Here is a 27,949-nt window from a genome sequence, read left to right as displayed (position 1 = left end):
CCCTGTCTCGGTAGCGTAGGATTAATAAAATCATTATAGTTCTCTATCGGTGTTATATATCGTAATCGATTGGAAATTATAGCCCTTATGGACCAGAGCATAAGAACTTTTAATTTCCATTTATATTATAACTGTTCGATAGAAGAACTTCGATGAAATGGTGTTCGGTGACGTATGTAACGAATAGTGAGTGCGAGCGTTTTTTGTACATTCAACTGTAAAAATATGGGTGCACAAATTATCTCAAAAATATGTCCCACAGCTCTCATGTCAGCGAATTAAGAACTAAGGGACATATTTTTGAATAAGTTGGCTACACCCATATTTTTACAGTCGACTGTACCTGACCTTTCGTCAATTTTTCTGTTTTTTTATGTCTGTAAGATGTCTGACCGAGGAAATTCTACAAGGTTTTTCCAAAAAAATCCAAACATATTATCCAGCTGTAATGATTAATTTGAAGATAAGTCACATTTTCCGAAAGTCAAAACTAATTTGAACCTTAAATCTGATTGTTAAGGTTGAAATTCTATTGGGGCTTATATGGTCGATAATTTGTACTATGCCTGGAAAAGGGTTTAGTTTAACCCTTTACCAGGCTAAGGGATATTTCCCACATACGGCACTTCAAACATGTGTTCTATTTTCGATGAGTAAGACTGACATTCGATTGTCATGTTTGAAATGTCAGCCTGGTAAAGGGTTAAGCGTCTCGCCACTATAGTTACATACGTCACGGACATCTTCTATCATATTCTAGTTAATTCTAGCTGCGACGTAGCGTCGGACGGGTTATAGCCTCCATTGTATTATTAGCACAATTTATTGTTCATTATTTCGTTATAATCGTCTTGTCATTATTTTAAGTTGTATAAATGTATTTTCTACTTAAGATATAGCTAGGTAGTGGTAATTATATTAGGGCAATATTTGATTGTAGGATAAAAGCATAGGGCGGTCCTACCAATGGAGAAATACTCGCTCCTTTCTCGCTCTGAGGGATGATTGAGCGAGAATCGTGCGACTTTCACCTGTGGTAGTTCCGAAAGTAATTTTGTACCTATAATACCATCGTATTTTGCGTTTCATTTGAATCTCAGTATCGGACGTATAATTACAATTTGGTATACTTTCAAATGAAAAATTAAATGTTTCATCACTATTTTGATGTATTTTATTTGCTACCTTTAGGCACCTAACATATATTATAGTATATGTTATAGTTCGTTTTTTTTAGCATTAGAAGAAAGGTAAACAATCTTGACGCGTCTTTTTATTGAAAATCACTTTTGAAAAATAAGTCACGGCAAATATGTAACAATTATGAATCATATACGATTATTTACATTCTTTTGCTTTCATAAGTAAATAGTCACTGATTTTCTAAAAGCGTTTTTCAATTAACCTTTTCGACGCCGTGTCAAACAAAAGCTGTCACGCGGACGCCGTCACCGAAGTATCAAAACTGAAATTGAACTTTATGCATATGCACGTAGGTCTATGTTGCTTTTGGCGTTGAACCTGCAGTACGGATATATCGGTCATTGGCATCCAAAAGGTTCAAAGACACGTCTAAATCGCGTACTTAGTCTTTTTCTAATGCTAAAAAAACGAACTATAAGTAAAACTAGGCAATCCGTTATATGACTTATAATTGACTCATTTGTGCTCACGCTCTTGGCGTGTGAGTGACGTTTTCGTATATAATGTATAAGCATTCAAAGGGTTAGCATGGAAATCAGTAACATGAGTTAAGAAAAGGGTTTTGTGACGATTCCTTTGTTTTATTTTAGGACACAATAATAAATTGTGATAATTCATCAATACATTACATTACATGTTTCTCTAAGCTAACTTAACACATATAAATGGACGGATAATAACTAACTATAAGCATTCTAACAACACATTATCAATTACCAACATATAATAATCAATTGGACGGATGAAACTCACATAATTTCTGCAGAAAACATAATAGGCAGAATAAAAAAGTACTATAATAAGTTACCATCAGATATATTGGAGCGGCCAAGGTGTTCACAAATATATGATCAAAGACTCTATTATCAAAACGTTAAAGTGCATGCTCAGATATTTTTGAGCACCTCCGCCGCTCCGATGTATCTGTCGGCGACTGTATCTTACTTAATGGTCCACAAAAGTCAACACGACGTCCAGCCGCGGTATTCCATGTTATTTACCGCCTCCAGCCAAAGTAATGTGCGCCTTATTCAGTGGTGTTAAGGTCCATATAAGCCGACACGTCGTCTATCTTGACGAGACGTCGATAGTCGACGTTTTCACCGCACATCGGACATTTGCCTTCTTCTTGAAGCAATCTGGGAAACAAATAGATATATTTGAATGCGCTGACATGATAGGGATCGTGCGCGTTAGAAGGTCTGTCATCTTGTTGCCTGAATTGGAAACATAAACTATACATTGACACTAAGCAAGAGTTGCCCCTACAGTGCACGAACATTTTCTTGAGCATTGTAGATTCTGCCATCTTGTGGGCTACATTGGAAGCATAAACTTGACATGTTCACTAATAAACAGGGGGCTCCTGTGCTGCCCCCTACAGTTATGCACGCTCCCTATTGGCATTTTATTACGGTTGCTTAATGAATTTGTACAATGAATGAAACAGGTCACTTAAATATTGAAAATTCCACGTTTGTCAGGTATATCTAACCTGTGCCAAAAATGATCACCCTAATATAAGATCATCTTTTAGGTTTTCACTTATGTAGATTTTATAGGACTTAACGGGACGATGAGGCTTGAAGCGTGTATTTTTTTCAGCTGGACCGTTAAAGGGTTGAAAGAATCATAATCTAAACCGGTATGTTGCTTAGTAGTTCGTTACAAGCCTATAGTCTGTATCTTTAAACAAAATCTTCCCTCAAATGGCTCCTTAAGTCAGTTGACGGTAGATGAAATAATAACATGATCAAATAATGTAGGTTAAAGTCAGGTCGTTCAGTGACATATCCAGGCGGTTTTGTATTTGGTTGGTTAACTAATAAATGTTATAAGTACCCGAAAATGTACAAATTATTTGTTTACTTTTATTTAAATACCTAAAGATACAGGGAATTTCTACTTACTCGGTAAATTCAGAGTAGATGGCGGGAAAGTCGCACTCGGGGCACGCCGTCAAGTCTTCCTTGACGATGTGCAGGCCCTGAAATAAGCAATATCACAACATTAAAGCGATTTGCTAATTGAAACCTGTGTGCTGTGTGTGTGTGTGTGTATGTGTGACGATACATGAGCGTTTCTTTTATTTTTTGCCATTTTTATATATTGTGACCTTTTTTGCCACTTTTGTGTTATTTCTACTCAGAATCACGAGCTCCTTCGATCCTAATGGGATAAAAAAATGTCCCAGAGTTTTTTCCTATTGTATTACCATTTCACCATATACATTGTATGGCGGTAACAAAAAGGAAAATTTTAAAAATGTATGGAAATTTCAGGAAACCTTTTTTCCTCCTATAAGGATGAAAAGGGCTCGCGATCCTGACTAGAAATAACACAAAAGTGTCTAAAAAGAAATATAAAAATAGCAACAAATAAAAGAAACGCTCACATACAGGATGTTACAAAAATAGCGGGGATCCGTTTAAGGGCATATTCGTTATCGTGTTCTGATTAGGATAACAGGATAAGTAACAAAAGAAATATTCCTACCTCTTCCTAATCAAAACACGATACCGAATATGCCCTTAAACGGATCCCGACTACTTTTGTTACACCTTGTATACTCACAGTATGTCACAGTGTACAGGGTGGCCAAAATATAAGTGCATTCCCGCTGCCAGGGAGGTTTTGGGATTATACTGACCAACTTTTACTATGGGACCAACCCCGAAATCGCGAAAAAAATTGGCTGGTCCATTTTCTATGGGAGGGTAAAATTTTCTTTTCCCGATTTTGGGGTTGGTTCCATAGTAAAAGTTGCTCAGTATAATCCCAAAACCTCTGGCAGCGGGAACGCACTTATTATTAGTGTTCCGTACCCAAAGGGTAAATACGGGATACTATTACCAAAGACATATGTAACTTCGTATAAGACGAATAAAGTCTAAGGAAAAAACGTGCCTCGGAGTTCAAGTAAAAGTCATTCTCGAATAGATGCCGCACACACCTTTAGCTTATCCTCGGCTAGATGGCGTGACGACACCGTTTCATATTTAACAATTTTAACACATAGATATCAGTGAATGAACATGGATCAAAATGATATAAAAATAATAAAATCATTTATCCATATATATAGATTTTTTGATAACTTTATACGTTTTCATTTTGAGTTTTAGTCGTGTGTCGATAGATGGCAGTAAATTTACAGTGACTACAAAATTTACAATGACAGGACTCCTCTATACTATCTATTCTTTTTGCTATTACTAGCACTCCGCTGTCCGTCCGTCTGTCTCTCCGTCTGTCTGTCACCAGGCTGTATCTCATGAATCGTGATAGCTAGACAGTTGACATTTTCACAGATGATGTATTTCTGTTACCGCTATAACAACAAATACTAAAACAGAATATAATAAATATTTAAGTGGGGCTCCCATACAACCAACGTGATTTTTATGCCGTTTTTTGCGTAATTGTACGGAACCCTTCGTGCGTGAGTCCAACTCGCACATGGCTAGTTTTTTATATGGTACTCACAGTAGCTATGCACATGGGCAGCGTGGCCTCGCAGCGCGCGCAGCGGAGCGCGGCGGCGGGCGCGGGCGCGGCGCACTGCGGGCACGGCGCGCACGGCGGGGCGGGCGCGGCCGCGCGCGGCAAGTGCCGCACGGCCGACTCCACTTTATATGGTACTCACAGTAGCTATGCACATGGGCAGCGTGGCCTCGCAGCGCGCGCAGCGGAGCGCGGCGGCGGGCGCGGGCGCGGCGCACTGCGGGCACGGCGCGCACGGCGGGGCGGGCGCGGCCGCGCGCGGCACGTGCCGCACGGCCGACTCCACTTTATATGGTACTCACAGTAGCTATGCACATGGGCAGCGTGGCCTCGCAGCGCGCGCAGCGGAGCGCGGCGGCGGGCGCGGGCGCGGCGCACTGCGGGCACGGCGCGCACGGCGGGGCGGGCGCGGCCGCGCGCGGCACGTGCCGCACGGCCGACTCCACTTTATATGGTACTCACAGTAGCTATGCACATGGGCAGCGTGGCCTCGCAGCGCGCGCAGCGGAGCGCGGCGGCGGGCGCGGGCGCGGCGCACTGCGGGCACGGCGCGCACGGCGGGGCGGGCGCGGCCGCGCGCGGCAAGTGCCGCACGGCCGACTCCACTTTATATGGTACTCACAGTAGCTATGCACATGGGCAGCGTGGCCTCGCAGCGCGCGCAGCGGAGCGCGGCGGCGGGCGCGGGCGCGGCGCACTGCGGGCACGGCGCGCACGGCGGGGCGGGCGCGGCCGCGCGCGGCACGTGCCGCACGGCCGACTCCACTTTATATGGTACTCACAGTAGCTATGCACATGGGCAGCGTGGCCTCGCAGCGCGCGCAGCGGAGCGCGGCGGCGGGCGCGGGCGCGGCGCACTGCGGGCACGGCGCGCACGGCGGGGCGGGCGCGGCCGCGCGCGGCACGTGCCGCACGGCCGACTCCACTTTATATGGTACTCACAGTAGCTATGCACATGGGCAGCGTGGCCTCGCAGCGCGCGCAGCGGAGCGCGGCGGCGGGCGCGGGCGCGGCGCACTGCGGGCACGGCGCGCACGGCGGGGCGGGCGCGGCCGCGCGCGGCACGTGCCGCACGGCCGACTCCACTTTATATGGTACTCACAGTAGCTATGCACATGGGCAGCGTGGCCTCGCAGCGCGCGCAGCGGAGCGCGGCGGCGGGCGCGGGCGCGGCGCACTGCGGGCACGGCGCGCACGGCGGGGCGGGCGCGGCCGCGCGCGGCACGTGCCGCACGGCCGACTCCACTTTATATGGTACTCACAGTAGCTATGCACATGGGCAGCGTGGCCTCGCAGCGCGCGCAGCGGAGCGCGGCGGCGGGCGCGGGCGCGGCGCACTGCGGGCACGGCGCGCACGGCGGGGCGGGCGCGGCCGCGCGCGGCACGTGCCGCACGGCCGACTCCACTTTATATGGTACTCACAGTAGCTATGCACATGGGCAGCGTGGCCTCGCAGCGCGCGCAGCGGAGCGCGGCGGCGGGCGCGGGCGCGGCGCACTGCGGGCACGGCGCGCACGGCGGGGCGGGCGCGGCCGCGCGCGGCACGTGCCGCACGGCCGACTCCACTTTATATGGTACTCACAGTAGCTATGCACATGGGCAGCGTGGCCTCGCAGCGCGCGCAGCGGAGCGCGGCGGCGGGCGCGGGCGCGGCGCACTGCGGGCACGGCGCGCACGGCGGGGCGGGCGCGGCCGCGCGCGGCAAGTGCCGCACGGCCGACTCCACTTTCTTCACGTATTTAGGGTCGATCTGAAAGTTTATTCATTTTGGAGCAAGGCGAGATACCTTTAGGCTTAGAATACCCTGCGACTAATTTCTTACGGTTTCAGTCCTGCCCACGCACGTGGCGTGCGCTTATGAAGCATGCCGTATGTTACATTTTTTTCGGGTCTGAAACCGCAAGAAATTAATCGCAGTGCGTTCTACTTCTAAGCCTTACGAGAAGTTGATTAAAAAAGTACCGGCGCCCGACGTAGGACTAGTATTTCACATTTAATTTTACACATTTAATTAGCACAACGTTACAGTGGCGCCCAACGTGGGGCTAATATTGATACCTATAGCCGTGCCTTACAAGTATACGTTCCTGACCAGTTCATCTAACTAGCATGCGTACGTGTGCCCGATACTCTGGCTACATGAGTAGTCGCGCCCAGTGTATCTAGAGTAGCCCGAGCGGACACAGAACCGACATTTAATTATCACAACGTTACAGTGGTGCCCAACGTGGGGCTAATATACCTATAGCCGTGCCTTACAAGTATACGTTCCTGACCAGTTCATATAACTAGCAAGCGTACGTGTGCCCGATACTCTGGCTACATGGGTCCCCGCGCCCAGTGTATCTGGTGCAGCCCGAGCGGACACAGAACCGACATTTCATTAGAACGTTACAGTGGCGCCCAACGTGGGGCTAATATTGATAGGGACATAGGTCCTATAGAGCCGTGCCTTACAAGTATACATTCCTGACCAGTTATTCTAACTAGCATGCGTACCTGTGCCCGATACTCTGGCTGCATGAGTCCCCGCGACCAGTGTATCTAGTGCAGCCCGAGCGGACACTTAATTAGCACAACGTTACAGTGGCGCCCAACGTGGGGCTAATATTGATACCTATAGCCGTGCCTTACAAGTATACGTTCCTGACCAGTTCATCTAACTAGCATGCGTACGTGTACCCGATACTCTGGTTACATAAGTCCCCGCGCCCAGTGTATCTAGTGCAGCCCGTGCGGACACAGAACCGACATTTCATTAGCACAACGTTACAGTGGCGCCCAACATGTGGCTAATATATGTATAGCATGCCTTACAAATTACGTTCCTGAGACCTCAGGGCCTAGCCAAGAGAACATCATTGATAAACAACGCTAATCGAAACTTAAATAATATATGGAAATAGTCACGGGACTCTTCGTAGCATCTGATCCCGAAATTTTTTTTTCTTTTCGTTTGTTTGTGTGTTTTTCATTTTGTTTCGTGTTTGTCGTTGTTCGATTGACTGTAGATACAGTAGAAAGGATTAATTTATGACCCATTTCGTACCTTGTCACAGTGACAATCAATATGAAAGTCGCTAGAAACCTCATACTATTGTCACTGCGACAAGGTACAAAATGGGTCATAAATTACTTTCGACTGGACTAGTATTATTCGTACCTGTGCCCGATACTCTGGCTGCATGAGAACGCGTGCCCAGTGGTGCGCCTGGTGCTTCAGTCCAGCGCGCAAACACTCGATTACCGCCGATGTCAGAATTGACACTTGATCTGAATAATTAAAGACATTCTAATTAATAACATTTTTTTCTCACAAAACAGTTGATCGTTTTTTTTATAAAGTTATACTATACAATAAAATAAAATTTGACACTTTTCTTTAATCAATTTTGAAGTATTTGTGGAAACTTTTCTGTAATATTTTGGAATTACCTGCTCTATAAATGCTAAAAATATATAAATGCTCTTATACGCATGCGACCGATATTAGGACAGATAATGGTTGTTTTACCAAGTGTGCCGGTGTTTGGCGCCATAAATAAATTAAAAGGGTGAGATTTAAAAATGGCTGAGAAAAATATAAGTTCTAAGAACAAATTCAATTACTTCCTATCAATCAATCAATCAATCAATCAAATTATTTATTGTTGGTCATGAGTTACATAGGATGTTATTCTAATTTACAACGGTCTTCATGTCCTGCCTCAGAGAGGCGTACAATATGGAAACTTAAATCTAATTGAGATCAGAGATTACTAATATGTAAATTAACTTATTCTACACAAAACCAAATTAGTTAACATTTTCATTTTTATTCCGATAAAAAATCAGAAATACTGTAAATACATTTCTCCACTAGCCAATTAAAAAGCTGTTTTTTAAATTCCATAGGCATCAATTTTTTTAGGTGAATTGGTAATTTATTATATATTTTTGGACACATAACCATAACACTCTTTGAAAAAAATGCCGAATTTGACCCAGGATATCCAATATCATAACCATATTTAGACTGATGGCGTGGTCTTGGATTTCTATATGTTGTGTGGTGGTGTTGTGGGATATGTTCTGGTTTTTTTTTAACAAAAATACTGATTTCAAATATGTACAGGCCTGGAAAAGTTAGTATTTTGTTCTCGAGAAACAGCGTACGACACGATTCAGTTTGATTAAGACCATATATAGCACGTAGGCATCTTTTCTGTAATCTAAATATTTGGTCTTTATTCCCAACATTACCCCATAAAATTATTCCATACCGTAGATTTGACATGACATAGGCGTGGAAGGCAAGAAGTGCTGTATTTTCTGTTGATACTTCCCGAAGTCTTTTTAAAGCATAGGCAAATCTACTTAATTTTGATATTATAAGTTCTGAGTGGTTAAGCCAATTGGAGTTAGAGTCTATCATTATACCTAAAAATTTTGTGGAGTTAACATATTCTATTTCTGTGTCCTTGTACTTTATACTGATTTGATCTGGTTTTCCCTGGGTAGCGTAAAATTCCATGCATTTGGTTTTATTTAGGTTAACTTGAAGTTTGTTTATTTCTAGCCATTTGTTGACATCTCTGAATACTTTATTTAGTTCTTCTTTATACTGTGTAGTATTATCATTTCTTACTATTATTGAGCAGTCATCAGCAAACAGAAGAATTTTGTGTTTATCAGTAACTTTTGGCAAATCGTTGATGTAAAGGAGAAATAGTAATGGTCCAAGTAAACTGCCCTGTGGGACACCCGTTTTTACTATCCTGTATGAGGATCTGTAGGTTTCAAAAGTTTTTGTGTGCTCGGAATAGGCCATTACTTCAGTTCTTTGCTGTCTATTTTTAAGATACGTTTTAAACCAATTTAAACAGTTACCTCTAATGCCGTTGTGGTATAGTTTATCCAAAAGTCTTTTGTGACATACCCTGTCAAAGGCTTTTGTCATGTCCATAAAAATGCCAGTAATTGGAATTTTATCGTTCCTACTTTGTGACACTATTTTAATAAGTTCATAAACAGCCAAGGTCGTTGATCTTTTCGCTCTAAATCCGAACTGTTCATTCGATAATACATTGTGTTTATTAAAGAAGTCTATTAACCGCTGGTACATAATTTTTTCAAAAATTTTTGAAAATGTCGGTATGAGCGCAATGGGCCTATAATTACTCATATCTGAAGTGCTACCTTTTTTGAAGATTGGTTTTACAATTGTGTATTTAAGTTTGTCTGGAAAGTAACCATTTGCTAAAGATAGATTTATGATGTGATTCAGGGGATAAACAAATAGATCGGCATTTTCTTTTATTATTGATGTTGGTATTTTGTCATGCCCCACTGCTTTTGTATTGCGCAAGTTACTAATTACTTTCATAATTTCAATTGGACAAGTTGGTTTTATATAAATAGTATTTTGTAAAGGCATGTCTAATGAAATATTTTCTGATATATTGTTATTGGTTTCACTGCATGCTTCATCTATGAACTTGTTATTAAAAGAGTCACAAATTTCTTGTGCAGATGTTATTCTTTTTTTATCTATAATAACTGTATCAATACATTGCGGAACCTTTCTATTTGTGGTATTCTCTTTGATTACCTCCCATGTTGCCTTTACTAAATTACTGCTCTTCTTAACATAAGCAGCATTGGATATTTTTTGTGACTTAAGAATACATTTCCTCAGTAAGTTTGCATATGTTTTATAAGTTTGTTTATATTTCAGGCTGGGATTATGTATAAACGAACGATACATGATTCTTTTACTTTTTGATGAGATTTTAATGCCTTGTGTCAGCCAGGTGATTCTATTTGTATTTACAATTCTAATTTTTTTAAGTGGAAAACATAACTCAAAGAACATAGTAACAAGATCATGGAATTCTAAATATGCATCGTTAGCATTATTTGCTAGGAATACTTCACTAAAACTTAGGCTATTTCCTATGAAAATATTTTAATATGTGTTTCTTTCTAGTAGACACACTACTACACTTTCGGTTTCTACGCTTTCATATTTCGGTTTATAAAAAATAAAGTTATACGAATACGTACGTTGGTGTGTGGGGAAAAAGCTGACGTCCTTGGCGGTGCGGCACAGCAGCTGCGCCGCCAGCTCGTGCCGGCCGCGCCGTACGTGAGTGCGCACCTGAGGAATAAATATACGACCAAGATATTGCACGCCAACGACCGGGAAACCCCTTCGTTTGTTTATTCTTCTAATCTTTTCGATTAACCCTATTAAATTGTTAACCAGATGATATGGTTATCCTATCATTACCTAAAAAACGATGGATGGATTGTGTGAAAGAGGATATGAGAAAGAAAGGAGTTAGTGCTGAGGAGACGAAAGACAGAGGAGAATGGAAGAAAAAAACATGTGTCGACCCCACATAACGTGGGATAAGGACGGGGGAAAGAAGAGATGGTTATCGTATCATTGTGTTGGTTTAATGATAAATCGTTTTATATAAAGTAAAGTACTTTAAATGCGGTTATCGTGTCTAATAGGGTGTGGGTGGTAGATAGCTTCAATAATGGTTACTTAGTCAGTGGGGAGACACTCCTCACTTCGGGCATCTCGGCACCGTTCGACGCAGCATTGCTTCGAGCAATTATTAGGGTTGGCACCACTTGACTTCCTTTTGCGTGCACGACCACAGATAAGATAATGACTTGAATTTTGACAACCCTCCCTGAATCGCTGTCAAACTTCGGTTTGTAGGAAGTGTCGTTTCTGTACGGTAGTACTATTATTTATTCTGTAACTTAGTCACAAAATGGATGTATTATTTAGAGTCTACATATAACGAATCAACGGAGCCACGCCGTTTTGTCGCATAAATAGTGTTTAGTTTTAATTTTATACAATGCGTATGTTAGTCTGTAAGGTATTTGTAATATGGGCCTTGTTGCCTGACTTAAATTTTAAATAAATAAAATAAATAGGTAGGTAAGGTAAAGACGTTTCTAGTGATGTAGTGATGTGTAGGTAGGTATGTACCAGTATGTAGGCGTGCAGCGTGGCGGCGGCGTGGCGCATGTCGCGCGGCACGGGCAGGCCGCGCGCGCGCAGGGAGACGCACATGGCGCGCAGCACGTCGCGCGCAGAGCGGTAGTTGCCGCTGCGACACTCTGCGCCCGCTATTATCACCTGCCACCAGAGATAAGGATTCAGCCACAAACAAGACATCCTCCAGACTGTGCATAGTAGCTTTACCCCCTCTGCCACAATATACGGTAGTTTTACTCCATTTTCGAGTCGAAAGTGTCTTTGTGTGACGTCCGTGTCTTTGAACGGACCAATCACGGCACGGGACCTCGCTCACCTCGTCCCCCGCAACCAAGTATTTTTGGCAGCATCGGTTTCATGAAATAATTGCTCTAAACTCCGTCTAGAAGATTCCTAGGCTATGGGTTCAACATAGCAAGATAGATAAAAGAAAAGTAAAAAAATCGGCCAAGAGCATGTCGGGCCATGCTCAGTGTAGGGTTTCGTAGTTTCCATTCTGTCAGAACAAGCCAAACGGGGGCTATTACTAAGTACCATGTACATTACAAGCATAAGGGATTTCCTTCGCAGCACTGTACGTTTTTTTACTAAGGAGAGAAGATTTTTTGCAATAACTCAAAAACGGCTGGACCGATCATGGTCGCTATAGTTTTCATTGAAAGTATTTATCAAGCTTTTGTTTCACGATTTTTTTAAATATTTTTTGGACTCATGGTTCAAAAGTTAGAAAGGGAGACACATTTTTTTTTCTTTTGGAGCGATTATTTCCAAAAATATTAACTTTATCAAAAAATGTTTTTTGGACATCCGTATTCGTTTTGATAGACCTATCCAACGATAACCCACACTATTGGGTAAAAGCAATAGCAAATAGCAAAAGCAAAAATAAATAAAAAAACATTGTATGGGAGGTAACCTAAAAAATTTTTTGTAGTTTTAATTCTACCGTTCTATCGCCATGCATGATTTAATTGATTTATGTATCCATGCCAAATTGTAGCTTTCTAGCACTTACTATCACTAGCCGCCGACGGACAGACGGACATGGCGAAACTATAAGGGTTTCTAGGTGACTACGAAACCCTAAAAAGCGCCGACAAAAATATAATATCGCGATCTGATGAGAACCTGTCAAAAAACCATCGCTGGTTTATCACACATCCTTTACTGGTTTTCTGTTAGAGTAACTTACCGCAGTCTTGGCCGCCTCCGTGAACTGTCGCTTGGCCATGTACAGCCGGAACAGATGCTTGGGCTCCCGTGGTGTGCCATCCGTCTCGCCCAGCAGGTATTCTATCGCTGGTTTACCCCACATCTTTACTGGTTTTCTGTTAGAGTAACTTACCGCAGTCTTGGCCGCCTCCGTGAACTGTCGCTTGGCCATGTACAGCCGGAACAGACACTTGGGCTCCCGTGGTGTGCCATCCGTCTCGCCCAGCAGATATTCTATCGCTGGTTTACCCCACATCTTTACTGGTTTTCTGTTAGAGTAACTTACCGCAGTCTTGGCCGCCTCCGTGAACTGTCGCTTGGCCATGTACAGCCGGAACAGATGCTTGGGCTCCCGTGGTGTGCCATCCGTCTCGCCCAGCAGGTATTCTATCGCTGGTTTACCCCACATCTTTACTGGTTTTCTGTTAGAGTAACTTACCGCAGTCTTGGCCGCCTCCGTGAACTGTCGCTTGGCCATGTACAGCCGGAACAGATGCTTGGGCTCCCGTGGTGTGCCATCCGTCTCGCCCAGCAGGTATTCTATCGCTGGTTTACCCCACATCTTTACTGGTTTTCTGTTAGAGTAACTTACCGCAGTCTTGGCCGCCTCCGTGAACTGTCGCTTGGCCATGTACAGCCGGAACAGATACTTGGGCTCCCGTGGTGTGCCATCCGTCTCGCCCAGCAGATATTCTATCGCTGGTTTACCCCACATCTTTACTGGTTTTCTGTTAGAGTAACTTACTGCAGTCTTGGCCGCCTCCGTGAACTGTCGCTTGGCCATGTACAGCCGGAACAGATGCTTGGGCTCCCGTGGTGTGCCATCCGTCTCGCCCAGCAGGTATTCTATCGCTGGTTTACCCCACATCTTTACTGGTTTTCTGTTAGAGTAACTTACCGCAGTCTTGGCCGCCTCCGTGAACTGTCGCTTGGCCATGTACAGCCGGAACAGATGCTTGGGCTCCCGTGGTGTGCCATCCGTCTCGCCCAGCAGGTATTCTATCGCTGGTTTACCCCACATCTTTACTGGTTTTCTGTTAGAGTAACTTACCGCAGTCTTGGCCGCCTCCGTGAACTGTCGCTTGGCCATGTACAGCCGGAACAGATGCTTGGGCTCCCGTGGTGTGCCATCCGTCTCGCCCAGCAGGTATTCTATCGCTGGTTTACCCCACATCTTTACTGGTTTTCTGTTAGAGTAACTTACCGCAGTCTTGGCCGCCTCCGTGAACTGTCGCTTGGCCATGTACAGCCGGAACAGATGCTTGGGCTCCCGTGGTGTGCCATCCGTCTCGCCCAGCAGGTATTCTATCAGCCTGTGCAATACATAATATATAGTTTGTCTCAATTCAAACATAGACAGAGAGAATCATACTATCTTTGTCTTACACTAGTACTAGCACCCACAAGAAAAGGATGAGTATAGTTTTTTTGTTCTTATTTACAGACAAATTTGGTTTGACCAACTATACATAAGGGTCAACACATGTAGAAAAACTAAAATTCTCTGTTTTGTTCCCGAAAGCTAAGAATGCTGAAGCCTAAATGGTTATGAGTTATATCGGTGAAAACTAGTAACTCTCCTAAACTCTCCTAATAATCGACTAATTTTGTAATGAGTCTCTTGTCGCCAGAAGCCGCGGCAGCATCAATAGCGATGCTGATAGCTTCATCTACCTCTCTCACTCTTACCGTATCTTATGGCAGGTGGGACATGGCCTTGCTGTATTCACCAGAACTTGCTGGTGGTTCTGACTAACCTCCTAGTGAGCCTCTCATCATCAGAGGCCGCGGCTGCATCAATAGCGACGCTGATGGCCTCATCCTCCTCCTCGCCGGTCTTCAGCAGGTGGGACATGGCCTTGCTGTATTCACCAGAAGTTGCTGGTGGTCTGACTAACCACCTAGTGAGCCTCTTATCATCAGAGGCCGCGGCTGCATCAATAGCGACGCTGATGGCCTCATCCTCCTCCTCGCCGGTCTTCAGCAGGTGGGACATGGCCTTGCTATATTCACCAGAAGTTGCTGGTGGTCTGACTAACCTCCTGGTGAGCCTCTCATCATCAGAGGCCGCGGCTGCATCAATAGCGACGCTGATGGCCTCATCCTCCTCTCCGCCGGTCTTCAGCAGGTGGGCCAAGGCCTTGCTGTATTCACCAGAACTTGCTGGTGGTTCTGACTAAGCTCCTAGTGAGCCTCTCATCATCAGAGGCCGCGGCTGCATCAATAGCGACGCTGATGGCCTCATCCTCCTCCTCGCCGGTCTTCAGCAGGTGGGACATGGCCTTGCTGTATTCACCAGAAGTTGCTGGTGGTCTGACTAACCTCCTAGTGAGCCTCTCATCATCAGAGGCCGCGGCTGCATCAATAGCGACGCTGATGGCCTCATCCTCCTCCCCGCCGGTCTTCAGCAGGTGGGCCAAGGCCTTGCTGTATTCACCAGAACTTGCTGGTGGTTCTGACTAACCTCCTAGTGAGCCTCTCATCATCAGAGGCCGCGGCTGCATCAATAACGACGCTGATGGCCTCATCCTCCTCCCCGCCAGTTTTCAGCAGGTAGGTCATGGCCTTGCTGTATTCACCAGAACTTGCTGTTGGTTCTGACTAACCTCCTAGTGAGCCTCTCATCATCAGAGGCCGCGGATGCATCAATAGCGACGCTGATAGCCTTATCCTCCTCCCCGCCAGTCTTCAGCAGGTGGGCCAAGGCCTTGCTGTATTCACCAGAAGTTGCTGGTGGTTCTGACTAACCTCCTAGTGAGCCTCTCGTCATCAGAGGCCGCGGCTGCATCAATAGCGACGCTGATGGCCTCATCCTCCTCCTCGCCGGTCTTCAGCAGGTGGGACATGGCCTTGCTGTATTCACCAGAAGTTGCTGGTGGTTCTGACCAACCTCCTAGTGAGCCTCTCATCATCAGAGGCCGCGGCTGCATCAATAGCGACGCTGATGGCCTCATCCTCCTCCCCGCCGGTCTTCAGCAGGTGGGCCAAGGCCTTGCTGTATTCACCAGAAGTTGCTGGTGGTTCTGACTAACCTCCTAGTGAGCCTCTCATCATCAGAGGCCGCGGCTGCATCAATAACGACGCTGATGGCCTCATCCTCCTCCCCGCCAGTTTTCAGCAGGTAGGTCATGGCCTTGCTGTATTCACCAGAACTTGCTGTTGGTTCTGACTAACCTCCTAGTGAGCCTCTCATCATCAGAGGCCGCGGATGCATCAATAGCGACGCTGATAGCCTTATCCTCCTCCCCGCCAGTCTTCAGCAGGTGGGCCAAGGCCTTGCTGTATTCACCAGAAGTTGCTGGTGGTTCTGACTAACCTCCTAGTGAGCCTCTCGTCATCAGAGGCCGCGGCTGCATCAATAGCGACGCTGATGGCCTCATCCTCCTCCTCGCCGGTCTTCAGCAGGTGGGACATGGCCTTGCTGTATTCACCAGAAGTTGCTGGTGGTTCTGACCAACCTCCTAGTGAGCCTCTCATCATCAGAGGCCGCGGCTGCATCAATAGCGACGCTGATGGCCTCATCCTCCTCCCCGCCGGTCTTCAGCAGGTGGGCCAAGGCCTTGCTGTATTCACCAGAACTTGCTGGTGGTTCTGACTAACCTCCTAGTGAGCCTCTCATCATCAGAGGCCGCGGCTGCATCAATAGCGACGCTGATAGCCTCATCCTCCTCCCCGCCAGTCTTGAGCAGGTGGGACATAGCCTTGTTGTATTCACCGGCGTGGAAAAAGAACTTGCCGGCCAGTAGGTGGTTCTTCTCGCCTTCGAAGTGCAACGCCAATGACCTGGGAGTCACATAAGCTATAAGTTTGTTTTTATTTTAATAAGGTTTAATACAATGAAAAATGCTAAGAAACAATGGCAGTCGCCAGTGGCTAATCAAAGTCCAAGAGACCAGGGTCTTGAGACCAGGATCAGAGTCCAGGGTCTAAGTTGGAAATAGGAAGGTGTATTATGGTATTGACGGTACCTCCGAGATTTTGCATAGGTAAGTGACCCGTTGTAAACACATTTTATTACCCGACTGCGCGACGCAAAGGAAGGTAATGTGTTTATTATGTCTGAGTTTCACAGGAGTTTTCTAGTTGAAATATAATGATTCTGAATTTATAAATAAAAGATAAAAAAGTTTATTGAAGCAACTATAAGGATAAAAAATTTATTGAAGTAACAAGAACTTGCAACTAATTACTGAAGTTTTAAATACAAGGAACGGTTCTACTTCTAAAACAACTAGTGTATCGGTTGTGTGTATGTATTGGTTTTACAACTTCACAATAATCGTACCATCTTCATATTTCCTACCTGAAATCTTCTGGCCTCGCCTGCGACGTCTGTATCAGGATCTCCCCGTACAGATGAAGCTTTCCATTCTTTCTAGCTAGTTGAAAAGCCTCGTCGTAACATAGCGACATCACCAGAAACTTGATCGCTGATGATGGATCATCACTGTACAGAAAATTATGACACATGTTAAATTTATAGTAAGATGTACAGTCATCTGTAATAATATATTACACAACGAAGGCCGCAAAAATATCTGACACGATCTTATTTCTTCATCATCTTCCTCGCGTTGTCCCAGCATTTTGCCACAGCTCATGGGAGCCTGGGGTCCGCTTGGCAACTAATCCTAAGAATTGGCGTAGGCACTAGTTTTTACGAAAGCGACTGCCATCTGACCTTCCAACCCAGAGGGTAAACTAGGCCTTATTGGGATTAGTCCGGTTTCCTCACGATGTTTTCCTTCACCGAAAAGCGACTGGTGAATATCAAATGATATTTTGTACATAAGTTCCGAAAAACTCATTGGTACCAGCCGGGGTTCGCACCCGCGACCTCCGGATTGAAAATCGCACGCTCTTACCGCTAGGCCACCAGCGCTCGCATCTTATTTGTAGAGCCATAATAGCGTGTCACATATTTTTGCGGCCTTCGATGAGTAACATATTATTGCAGGTGACTGTAGGTATTCGGGATTCCAAACGCTTCAGGTATTCGGGTAATTCTGACAATGAACTTTAATATAAAGAAAATATGAGCGATTTTCGAAACAACTAGATTTTTCGGAGTGTTAGAAATTTCCATGGAACCTAACATTATCTATTATTTTCCCTCAACTTTAAATTACTATTATATAAAACTGCAATTCAAAGTATCTATTCCGTGGCGGCGCGTCCGGAAAGAAACTATAGTCTGTCAAACCATTTCCGTCAGTAGATAAAAACAGCAAATTTAAAATATGTAGGCGCGAAGGGTTATCGTCCCGTAGAAAATTTTAACTTCGCGCCTTTTTCTACTGACAAAGTTGTTTGACAGACTATAATTTTCCTCACTATTATTTGAAGAGAATTTCAAATTGTCACCAAATAGAAAAGCCAGTGGGAATCGAGTTCTATGGGCACCTCGCCATTGCAAAATTCTTCCATTTCTCCAAAAAAAGTATTGTCTGATTACTGTGTAAGTACTTACCATAATATTTTGACTAATACTTTGTGTTGCGAACGCAACCTTTATTTGTATAATACAGTAACTAAACGCAGCCGTCGGGCTCGGCTAGTATTTGGAAGCTTTTTCTAAAGCACCAATAGGAGCGCTCCACATATTATGTATCGCGGCCAATTAGAGGCACCCAAATCTTAACCACTATTTTCGGACATTCAAATTATGCAAATCACTCTTTCATCAGCCTCCATACGATTACCACACCACTTTTACATTTAACCGTTTAGTCAAGGAACCCTTGTAAAACCAGTACCTATTGAAATTATAATAGTTTACTTCAAATCGAAGCTTTTTATTTGAGTCGTCGAGATCCTGACCTGCACGGCGGCTACACTTTGTAATACAGTTATCGACCTGAAAGCATCTGTTTCTGGCCAAAAAATAATGTCAAATTGACATCATAGGCATTGATTTCACACTTACCTATTCTGAAAATAATTCGCCACCATCTTCGCCCCCTGCACCGACTTAGTCTCCTGAACCAGATTCACAGCCTCATCTATATCGTCCAGCTTTTCCAAATTGAGCCTTATGGCCGCCTCATAATCTCCAGCCTTAAGATACGACTTCAGCGCGTCATGATATCTGCCTTCGGCCTCTTTAGCTTTAGCGTACTGTATGTGAATGCTTGGCGAGTTGATTTTCGGGAGTAACGCTTCGACTTTGAGCCAAGACTTAAGTTTTATATACAAGGAGGCCGCTTTCTCAGTGTTCCCAGCGTGATCGTAAAGGGTCGCTGCATGGTTGTACTGTTTTTCGTCCTCTAGCAACTGGGCACAGTCTTTGAGTAGCTCGATATCGTGTGCATGTTTCATGGCGGTGGTGACGCCCCGGATGAAGTCGCCGCAGCGGATGGACATGCGCGCGATGCCGGCCTCGCATTTCTCGTTGTGTTCCTTGACTTTGGGGGTGCCGTCGTCGGGCATGATGCTTTGTTCGTAGAAGGATAGGGCCTCGTGGTAGTCAGCTCTGTTTGGGTTAGTTTAGTTGTAAATATTAATATTGCAATGTAGATAATCGGTAACAAACTTTAGTTTTCGAGTTTTTCGACTCGCTTCTGTTGAAATCTCGTGTACAATTGATAAATATAAAGATAACAACTACTATTTTAGTTGATGATGATCATGTTGACATTGAGATCCTTAGGTATAGGTAGTTTTTAGGAATCTTTTGAACCCGAACGTCAAATATTTAACACAGTATAGGTACATATAAAGTGTTACCGATAAAATTTAATATAGAATCCATTTAATTTCTAATTATGTCCTCAATTAATATTTAGAAACCCGTGGGCCAATTTTAAAGAATTTTCAATTATTTTTTCCTATAATATAATTTCTTTGAACAGATAACGATTTGAACATATCTAATCGGGCCAAAGCTCTAGAAATTCAAGATGGCGTCCATTTTTGTAATTCTACTCCGTAGCTACGCAGTCCCCGCGACAGTGTACAGTAGGCTGCAGAGATAACCGAGTCCCCTGTAAAGAAGCTTGTTTGCAGGGGGCCAATTATCTCTGCAGCTTACTCTACATATGACACTCACAGCAGCTCGGTGTGCCTCGCTCGGTGCAGCGCGACGAGCGGCGCGGCGGCGGGGCAGGCCTGCAGCGCCAGCGTGTGCGCGGAGCCCCAGTCGCCACGAGCGCAGTGCAGCTCCAGCGCCGGCAGCGTACATGTGGCGTGGTACTCACAGCAGCTCGGTGTGCCTCGCTCGGTGCAGCGCGACGAGCGGCGCGGCGGCGGGGCAGGCCTGCAGCGCCAGCGTGTGCGCGGAGCCCCAGTCGCCACGAGCGCAGTGCAGCTCCAGCGCCGGCAGCGTACATGTGGCGTGGTACTCACAGCAGCTCGGTGTGCCTCGCTCGGTGCAGCGCGACGAGCGGCGCGGCGGCGGGGCAGGCCTGCAGCGCCAGCGTGTGCGCGGAGCCCCAGTCGCCACGAGCGCAGTGCAGCTCCAGCGCCGGCAGCGTACATGTGGCGTGGTACTCACAGCAGCTCGGTGTGCCTCGCTCGGTGCAGCGCGACGAGCGGCGCGGCGGCGGGGCAGGCCTGCAGCGCCAGCGTGTGCGCGGAGCCCCAGTCGCCACGAGCGCAGTGCAGCTCCAGCGCCGGCAGCGTACATGTGGCGTGGTACTCACAGCAGCTCGGTGTGCCTCGCTCGGTGCAGCGCGACGAGCGGCGCGGCGGCGGGGCAGGCCTGCAGCGCCAGCGTGTGCGCGGAGCCCCAGTCGCCACGAGCGCAGTGCAGCTCCAGCGCCGGCAGCGTACATGTGGCGTGGTACTCACAGCAGCTCGGTGTGCCTCGCTCGGTGCAGCGCGACGAGCGGCGCGGCGGCGGGGCAGGCCTGCAGCGCCAGCGTGTGCGCGGAGCCCCAGTCGCCACGAGCGCAGTGCAGCTCCAGCGCCGGCAGCGTACATGTGGCGTGGTACTCACAGCAGCTCGGTGTGCCTCGCTCGGTGCAGCGCGACGAGCGGCGCGGCGGCGGGGCAGGCCTGCAGCGCCAGCGTGTGCGCGGAGCCCCAGTCGCCACGAGCGCAGTGCAGCTCCAGCGCCGGCAGCGTACATGTGGCGTGGTACTCACAGCAGCTCGGTGTGCCTCGCCCGGTGCAGCGCGACGAGCGGCGCGGCGGCGGGGCAGGCCTGCAGCGCCAGCGTGTGCGCGGAGCCCCAGTCGCCACGAGCGCAGTGCAGCTCCAGCGCCGGCAGCGTACATGTGGCGTGGTACTCACAGCAGCTCGGTGTGCCTCGCTCGGTGCAGCGCGACGAGCGGCGCGGCGGCGGGGCAGGCCTGCAGCGCCAGCGTGTGCGCGGAGCCCCAGTCGCCACGAGCGCAGTGCAGCTCCAGCGCCGCCAGCGTACATGTGGCGTGGTACTCACAGCAGCTCGGTGTGCCTCGCTCGGTGCAGCGCGACGAGCGGCGCGGCGGCGGGGCAGGCCTGCAGCGCCAGCGTGTGCGCGGAGCCCCAGTCGCCACGAGCGCAGTGCAGCTCCAGCGCCGGCAGCGTACATGTGGCGTGGTACTCACAGCAGCTCGGTGTGCCTCGCTCGGTGCAGCGCGACGAGCGGCGCGGCGGCGGGGCAGGCCTGCAGCGCCAGCGTGTGCGCGGAGCCCCAGTCGCCACGAGCGCAGTGCAGCTCCAGCGCCGGCAGCGTACATGTGGCGTGGTACTCACAGCAGCTCGGTGTGCCTCGCTCGGTGCAGCGCGACGAGCGGCGCGGCGGCGGGGCAGGCCTGCAGCGCCAGCGTGTGCGCGGAGCCCCAGTCGCCACGAGCGCAGTGCAGCTCCAGCGCCGGCAGCGTACATGTGGCGTGGTACTCACAGCAGCTCGGTGTGCCTCGCTCGGTGCAGCGCGACGAGCGGCGCGGCGGCGGGGCAGGCCTGCAGCGCCAGCGTGTGCGCGGAGCCCCAGTCGCCACGAGCGCAGTGCAGCTCCAGCGCCGGCAGCGTACATGTGGCGTGGTACTCACAGCAGCTCGGTGTGCCTCGCTCGGTGCAGCGCGACGAGCGGCGCGGCGGCGGGGCAGGCCTGCAGCGCCAGCGTGTGCGCGGAGCCCCAGTCGCCACGAGCGCAGTGCAGCTCCAGCGCCGGCAGCGTACATGTGGCGTGGTACTCACAGCAGCTCGGTGTGCCTCGCCCGGTGCAGCGCGACGAGCGGCGCGGCGGCGGGGCAGGCCTGCAGCGCCAGCGTGTGCGCGGAGCCCCAGTCGCCACGAGCGCAGTGCAGCTCCAGCGCCGGCAGCGTACATGTGGCGTGGTACTCACAGCAGCTCGGTGTGCCTCGCTCGGTGCAGCGCGACGAGCGGCGCGGCGGCGGGGCAGGCCTGCAGCGCCAGCGTGTGCGCGGAGCCCCAGTCGCCACGAGCGCAGTGCAGCTCCAGCGCCGCCAGCGTACATGTGGCGTGGTACTCACAGCAGCTCGGTGTGCCTCGCTCGGTGCAGCGCGACGAGCGGCGCGGCGGCGGGGCAGGCCTGCAGCGCCAGCGTGTGCGCGGAGCCCCAGTCGCCACGAGCGCAGTGCAGCTCCAGCGCCGGCAGCGTACATGTGGCGTGGTACTCACAGCAGCTCGGTGTGCCTCGCTCGGTGCAGCGCGACGAGCGGCGCGGCGGCGGGGCAGGCCTGCAGCGCCAGCGTGTGCGCGGAGCCCCAGTCGCCACGAGCGCAGTGCAGCTCCAGCGCCGGCAGCGTACATGTGGCGTGGTACTCACAGCAGCTCGGTGTGCCTCGCTCGGTGCAGCGCGACGAGCGGCGCGGCGGCGGGGCAGGCCTGCAGCGCCAGCGTGTGCGCGGAGCCCCAGTCGCCACGAGCGCAGTGCAGCTCCAGCGCCGGCAGCGTACATGTGGCGTGGTACTCACAGCAGCTCGGTGTGCCTCGCCCGGTGCAGCGCGACGAGCGGCGCGGCGGCGGGGCAGGCCTGCAGCGCCAGCGTGTGCGCGGAGCCCCAGTCGCCACGAGCGCAGTGCAGCTCCAGCGCCGGCAGCGTACATGTGGCGTGGTACTCACAGCAGCTCGGTGTGCCTCGCTCGGTGCAGCGCGACGAGCGGCGCGGCGGCGGGGCAGGCCTGCAGCGCCAGCGTGTGCGCGGAGCCCCAGTCGCCACGAGCGCAGTGCAGCTCCAGCGCCGCCAGCGCGCCGGCGCCGGCGGGGGCTCCTTCCAGCCAGCGCGCCGCCGCCGAGCCTTGGTTAAGACACGCGGACAACGTGCCGCTTAACGTGCAAAACGTTTAAGACATATTTAAGTGGAAACCGAGCATTCTTAATGACAATTTTACGTGTGCTACTCTGCAGCGGCGCCACCATAATGAATACCAATGAATTATATGGTGATATGATGTACCTAAAAGGTACATCATGTACTTATAATGTTTATGGCTGTACCTATGATAGGAAACGAAATAATTGGCATTGAAAGTGGCGCCGCTGGGGAGCATACTCCCCTGCGGCGCCACACAGTACTCATAGATAGAAATGATATTAGCTATTTTTTCCTATGTAAATTGATGTACTAATGCTGTTTATTACGTACCTATTGAAAAAAAGAACTATTTTGCATTGATTAGTGATTTTATTTACATTTTAATTCCGCGTTCCACCTACACGGTATGAGTTGTAAGAGAGGCGCGCGGGTGAGCGAGATAGAGATAGAAATTCTTCCCGCGGGACCGCGCTCCCGCGGCCGATCCGATTTTCAATAATAAATTATTTTTGTTTTTGCTTTCGTTGTTTCTGTGTCTGTACTTCTGTATCAAAATTCAAAAGGAAAATTATATTAAGTAGGTACGTTGTATTTTTTATATTTCAAAGTATATACTCGTAATTAAGTAACATTTTCTGTATGATAGTTTCAGATAAGAATTCTATCTTGTTTCATTGCGATTTTCAGTAGTCGGGTTTTAGTTTTTGAACTTATTTTTATCAATAATACATATTTTTATTTTGGCTTTCGTTATGTTTATATGTGTGTACCACGAGCGTAGCGAGTGGGTCGATAAATGGAATCTTGAGAGTTGCGAGGGTTTCAAAGCACGATAGGGTTAAACAAAATTTGCCCCCGAGTGAAACACAAAATTTTTCACCACACCAATCCGAAGCAAATATTAAATGTAAAATATCAAACAAAATCAAACCAAATCAAAACCAAATTAATGTTATTAAATATTTATCATCCAAAATCATCATTTAAAAGTCAATTCTACCAGCAAACATAAGAAAACAACTCAAAATTTGCATTTGATTACTTTGCCTCACATGTGAATAAAATGCAACCTTGTTATCAGTTTTTGAAGTGCAAAGTAAGCCTTTCCGAGCTGGTGTAGTGAAATAGTTATTTGTTTTACGAGGGGGCAAAGTTGTTGTTTAACCTCTCGTGCTAATATTGATACCCGAGCAAGCGAAAGATTCCAAAATTATATAAAAAAAAGCGAATTATTGGTTCGAATAATGGAATCTTGAGCGTTACGAGGGTTTTCGTGACACAACATTTTTCACCACACCAAGCCGACGGTGGGAATGGTGTGCTGAATATTTTTGTGTTTCACTCGGGGGCAAATTTTGTTTTAATCCTCGCAACGCTCAAGATTCCATTTTTCGAACCACTCGCTACGCTCGTGGTTCAATTTTGGAATCTTTCGCTTGCTCGGGTATCAATATTAGCACGAGCGGTTAAACAACAACTTTGCCCTCTTGTAAAACAAATAACTATTTCCTTTTGATACAGAAGTACAGACACAGAAACATAACGAAAGCAAAAACAAAAATAATTTATTATTGAAAATCGGATCGGCCGCGGGAGCGCGGTCCCGCGGGAAGAATTTCTATCTCCATCTCGCTCACCCGCGCGCCTCTCTTACAACTCATACCGTTTAGGTGGAACGCGGAATTAAAATGTAAATAAAATCACTAATCAATGCAAAATAGTTCTTTTTTTCAATAGGTACGTAATAAACAGCATTAGTACATCAATTTATAGTACTGTGTATGGAGCATACTCCCCAGCGGCGCCACTTTCAATGCCGATTATTTCGTTTCCTATCACAGGTACAGCCATAAACATTATAGGTACATGATGTACCTTTTAGGTACATCATTTCACTATATAATTCATTGGTATTCATTATGGTGGCGCCGCTGCAAAGTAGCACACAATTTTACAGCCGACGTTATACACGGTGTTTGGTAGATAAGTTTAAGGGAGTGAGGTGCCTACCTCAGTTGATCGAACATTCTTAACCATAAATGTCTTAGACGAAATACGTTTTTTTACCAGTGCTAAAGAACTTGTAAATAAGCTCAAAATTTTATAGTAACAGTGTTAATAGTACCCCAATAATTATGCCTTTTTTTCCTAATTAAGGCGCTCTTATACTCGAGTTTTACGTTTTCAAGGGGGTGAAGCAGACGAGTGGTAGAGCGGGCAGGCGGGCGCCCCGCGCGGCGCACCGCACCATGCCCGCGCAGCACGTCTACGTCCTTATTCTGACGACATCGGTATTCTGAATTGTCAGTTCCGGGATTTTTTCCGGCAATTAATATTGAATAAGATTTCTTAGCAAATTCGTATTTTGATAAATACTTAATGAAATTAAAAATGGTAGGTAAGACGGTGAGTGTAAATAATTATTAATAATAAACAATATGAGTGTATACCGCGATAAACTGAGAATCTAATCAAATGATACCAAATTATTATGAGATAAAAAATTGTACTTACTAATAGACCTTAAAAATGTAATAGAGTTAGACCAAGAAAAGTCTGCAACGATTTTGATTGCACACGCAGTATAAGTGTTATTTTAAACGTCAAACTTCTATGAAATTATGAATAACACTTGCACTGCCTATGCTATCAAAAGCGTCGCAGACTTGGTCCAACTCTAGCAGTCAATTTAGGGCAAGTAGGTAGGTAATGAAAATGAGGAAGAATACTAGCAAAGCTAAGATAATTTGTGGGACTATTGAGTTATGCATAGCTCCAATAAGTACATAAAATTAGCTATCTTCACAAAAATTAACGAGTAAAAGTCAAGCATAAAGATTGTAATGGCAAAAAACACTTCTACTTCGACATTCGAGTTAGTTAATAGCTCAAGAAAATAAAAAAATCTGCGGAAGTAATTCGTATAATTTTGAAAATTGGCACAGTTATACCTTATAGTGTCCAGATAAACACACTTAAAGTCCTCGAGCTTAGCGGGTGTGCTGAGGGTTTAGGGGGGAGGGGGTGAAGGTACCTTTTTCATATTTTTGCTCATATCTCGAATATCTGTACGAATAGCACACAAAACAATAACAAAAGTTTTAACATATAATTTCCTATAAATTTGGTTATTTTTATTTTTACGTTACGATCAATACTTTAGGGTTGTTAAAGTTAACAATGAGATAAAAAAGTCGATTTCAGAAAACGTCGTTTTTTCGTAATTGTTCATCATAAATCAAATTTTTAGTTTAGAATAAGCAAGAATATATAAATCAGTTACGCTGACAAAGTCGTAAAATAAAAACTAGAAAAAATATTTAATAGGGCCCTTATATGAAAAGTGGGCATGAAATTTTTTTTCGCTTCAACCCTATAGGGTAGGGTGTCATTTGGATAGGTCTTTAAGGACAATTTTTTGATCAGCATAATATTTTCGGAAATAATCGCTCTGAAAGAAAAAAGTGGTCTTTTCCCCTCTAGTTCCCCTAACTTTTGAACCATGTGTCCAAAAAATATGAAAAAATCGTGAAAGTGCTTAGTATACTTTCAAGGAAAAATATAGCAAACCTGAACGCTCCAGCCGTTTTTGAGTTTTTGCAATCACTCAATCAGACCATTTTGACGTACGGGTAACTGCGGAACCCATACTGATCATGGCCCGACATACTCTTGACCGAGTTTCCGTCACGACTCTTTCTTAACTTCGTTTCAACCGATTGTCCCATGACACTCTCGCATTTTTTTTATTACGATAAAAGTTTAGAGTGATCAATTGTACTTACAATTATTTTCCTTAGGATGTAAATACCTAATCCAATTAAACACAAAACCATTATAGCCATTTTTCGACCACTTCCACAAAAACGCATATAGGTATCTCGGAAACTAAAAGTGTTGAAATGGTTACCACCATACACTAAACACTCCCACATATTTGAATCCTGTATATCTATGTTTAAATATATTCAATTTGATTAATTTAATAGCCTTTTAAAATATGTTTACACAATTTATCAATCGTGACTGAAGTCCGGATTGGTTAGATGGGTGTGTGCCTTTGCTGCCCAACTTGTTATAAAATGACAATATGACGGACGAATGTCTGAAATGTCACCGTATTTAAGAATTATTTTGCTTTACTTCGTAAGTATGTTGAAAAACATTGTGTGTATAACATATTTGCATATTTATACTGTGATTACGCGTTTTATGAAACGTCCGCTAAACTAGCATAGGTCCGACGCTGTCAGTGGTCACGGGCGTACTGGCGTGAGGAATGGGCGCAAGGTATTGCCGCGTAGGGTGTAATTTAGTAGGCAAAATGTTGAATTCATAAAATGATGAATGAAAAAATTAACGTATCGATAAAAGGACAAGCAATAATGAAGATTTACTTAAAAGCTATCGACTAAAGTAAGTTTCATATACATTTTCGTCGTAGTACTTCTAACATAAGGAAATAAAGACAGTGTTAGGCATGTTATCAACTTAAGATTCTATCGAGAAAATAATGAGCCGTCGTGTTTCTGACAAGCAATAACGTAGTTCAAGGACTGAAGTTATGCATACTAGAAAATAATGCATGAAATCCTTGTAAAAGTCTCTAAATAGGGTGACAAAAAAGCGCATTTTACTACACACCGCGCCTTAAGATATTTTTCAAGCTATGTGGATTGAGCGTTACTGTATGTAAACATAAATTGCTTAAAAAAAGAAGTCTTACCACAAAATAGAGAGATCCTCTATATGTAACGCGTCCTCCAATGCCCATACCATAGCGACGTCACTCAACCGCGTATACACACGAATTGCTGAAAATAAAA

At 46.5% G+C, this 27,949-nt stretch overlaps 1 protein-coding gene across 1 annotated transcript in view; it reads right to left on the bottom strand.

Annotated features, from left to right (window-relative positions):
- Positions 1-2,206: 2,206 nt before the first annotated feature.
- Positions 2,207-27,949, bottom strand: part of LOC134806448 (WD repeat-containing protein 19) — a 53,774-nt gene continuing 28,031 nt past the window's right edge. Inside the window, exons 14-25 of the mRNA XM_063779729.1 lie at positions 27,850-27,937; positions 22,931-23,134; positions 18,849-19,394; positions 17,226-17,369; positions 16,523-16,705; positions 14,127-14,235; positions 11,702-11,851; positions 10,753-10,846; positions 7,871-7,980; positions 6,290-6,457; positions 3,114-3,190; positions 2,207-2,342 (exon numbers count right to left, since the gene is read on the bottom strand). Coding sequence (XP_063635799.1) covers positions 2,231-2,342; positions 3,114-3,190; positions 6,290-6,457; positions 7,871-7,980; positions 10,753-10,846; positions 11,702-11,851; positions 14,127-14,235; positions 16,523-16,705; positions 17,226-17,369; positions 18,849-19,394; positions 22,931-23,134; positions 27,850-27,937 — 1,985 coding nt within the window. The 3' untranslated portion in view covers positions 2,207-2,230. The remainder of the gene's footprint in view (positions 2,343-3,113; positions 3,191-6,289; positions 6,458-7,870; positions 7,981-10,752; positions 10,847-11,701; positions 11,852-14,126; positions 14,236-16,522; positions 16,706-17,225; positions 17,370-18,848; positions 19,395-22,930; positions 23,135-27,849; positions 27,938-27,949) is intronic.

This window comes from Cydia splendana, chromosome 3 (genome assembly GCF_910591565.1).
Source record: "Cydia splendana chromosome 3, ilCydSple1.2, whole genome shotgun sequence".
Classification (NCBI taxonomy): Eukaryota; Metazoa; Arthropoda; class Insecta; order Lepidoptera; family Tortricidae; genus Cydia; species Cydia splendana.
The sequence above is the reverse complement of the archived record's forward strand: the minus strand, read 5'-3'. Positions and strand labels throughout refer to the sequence as shown.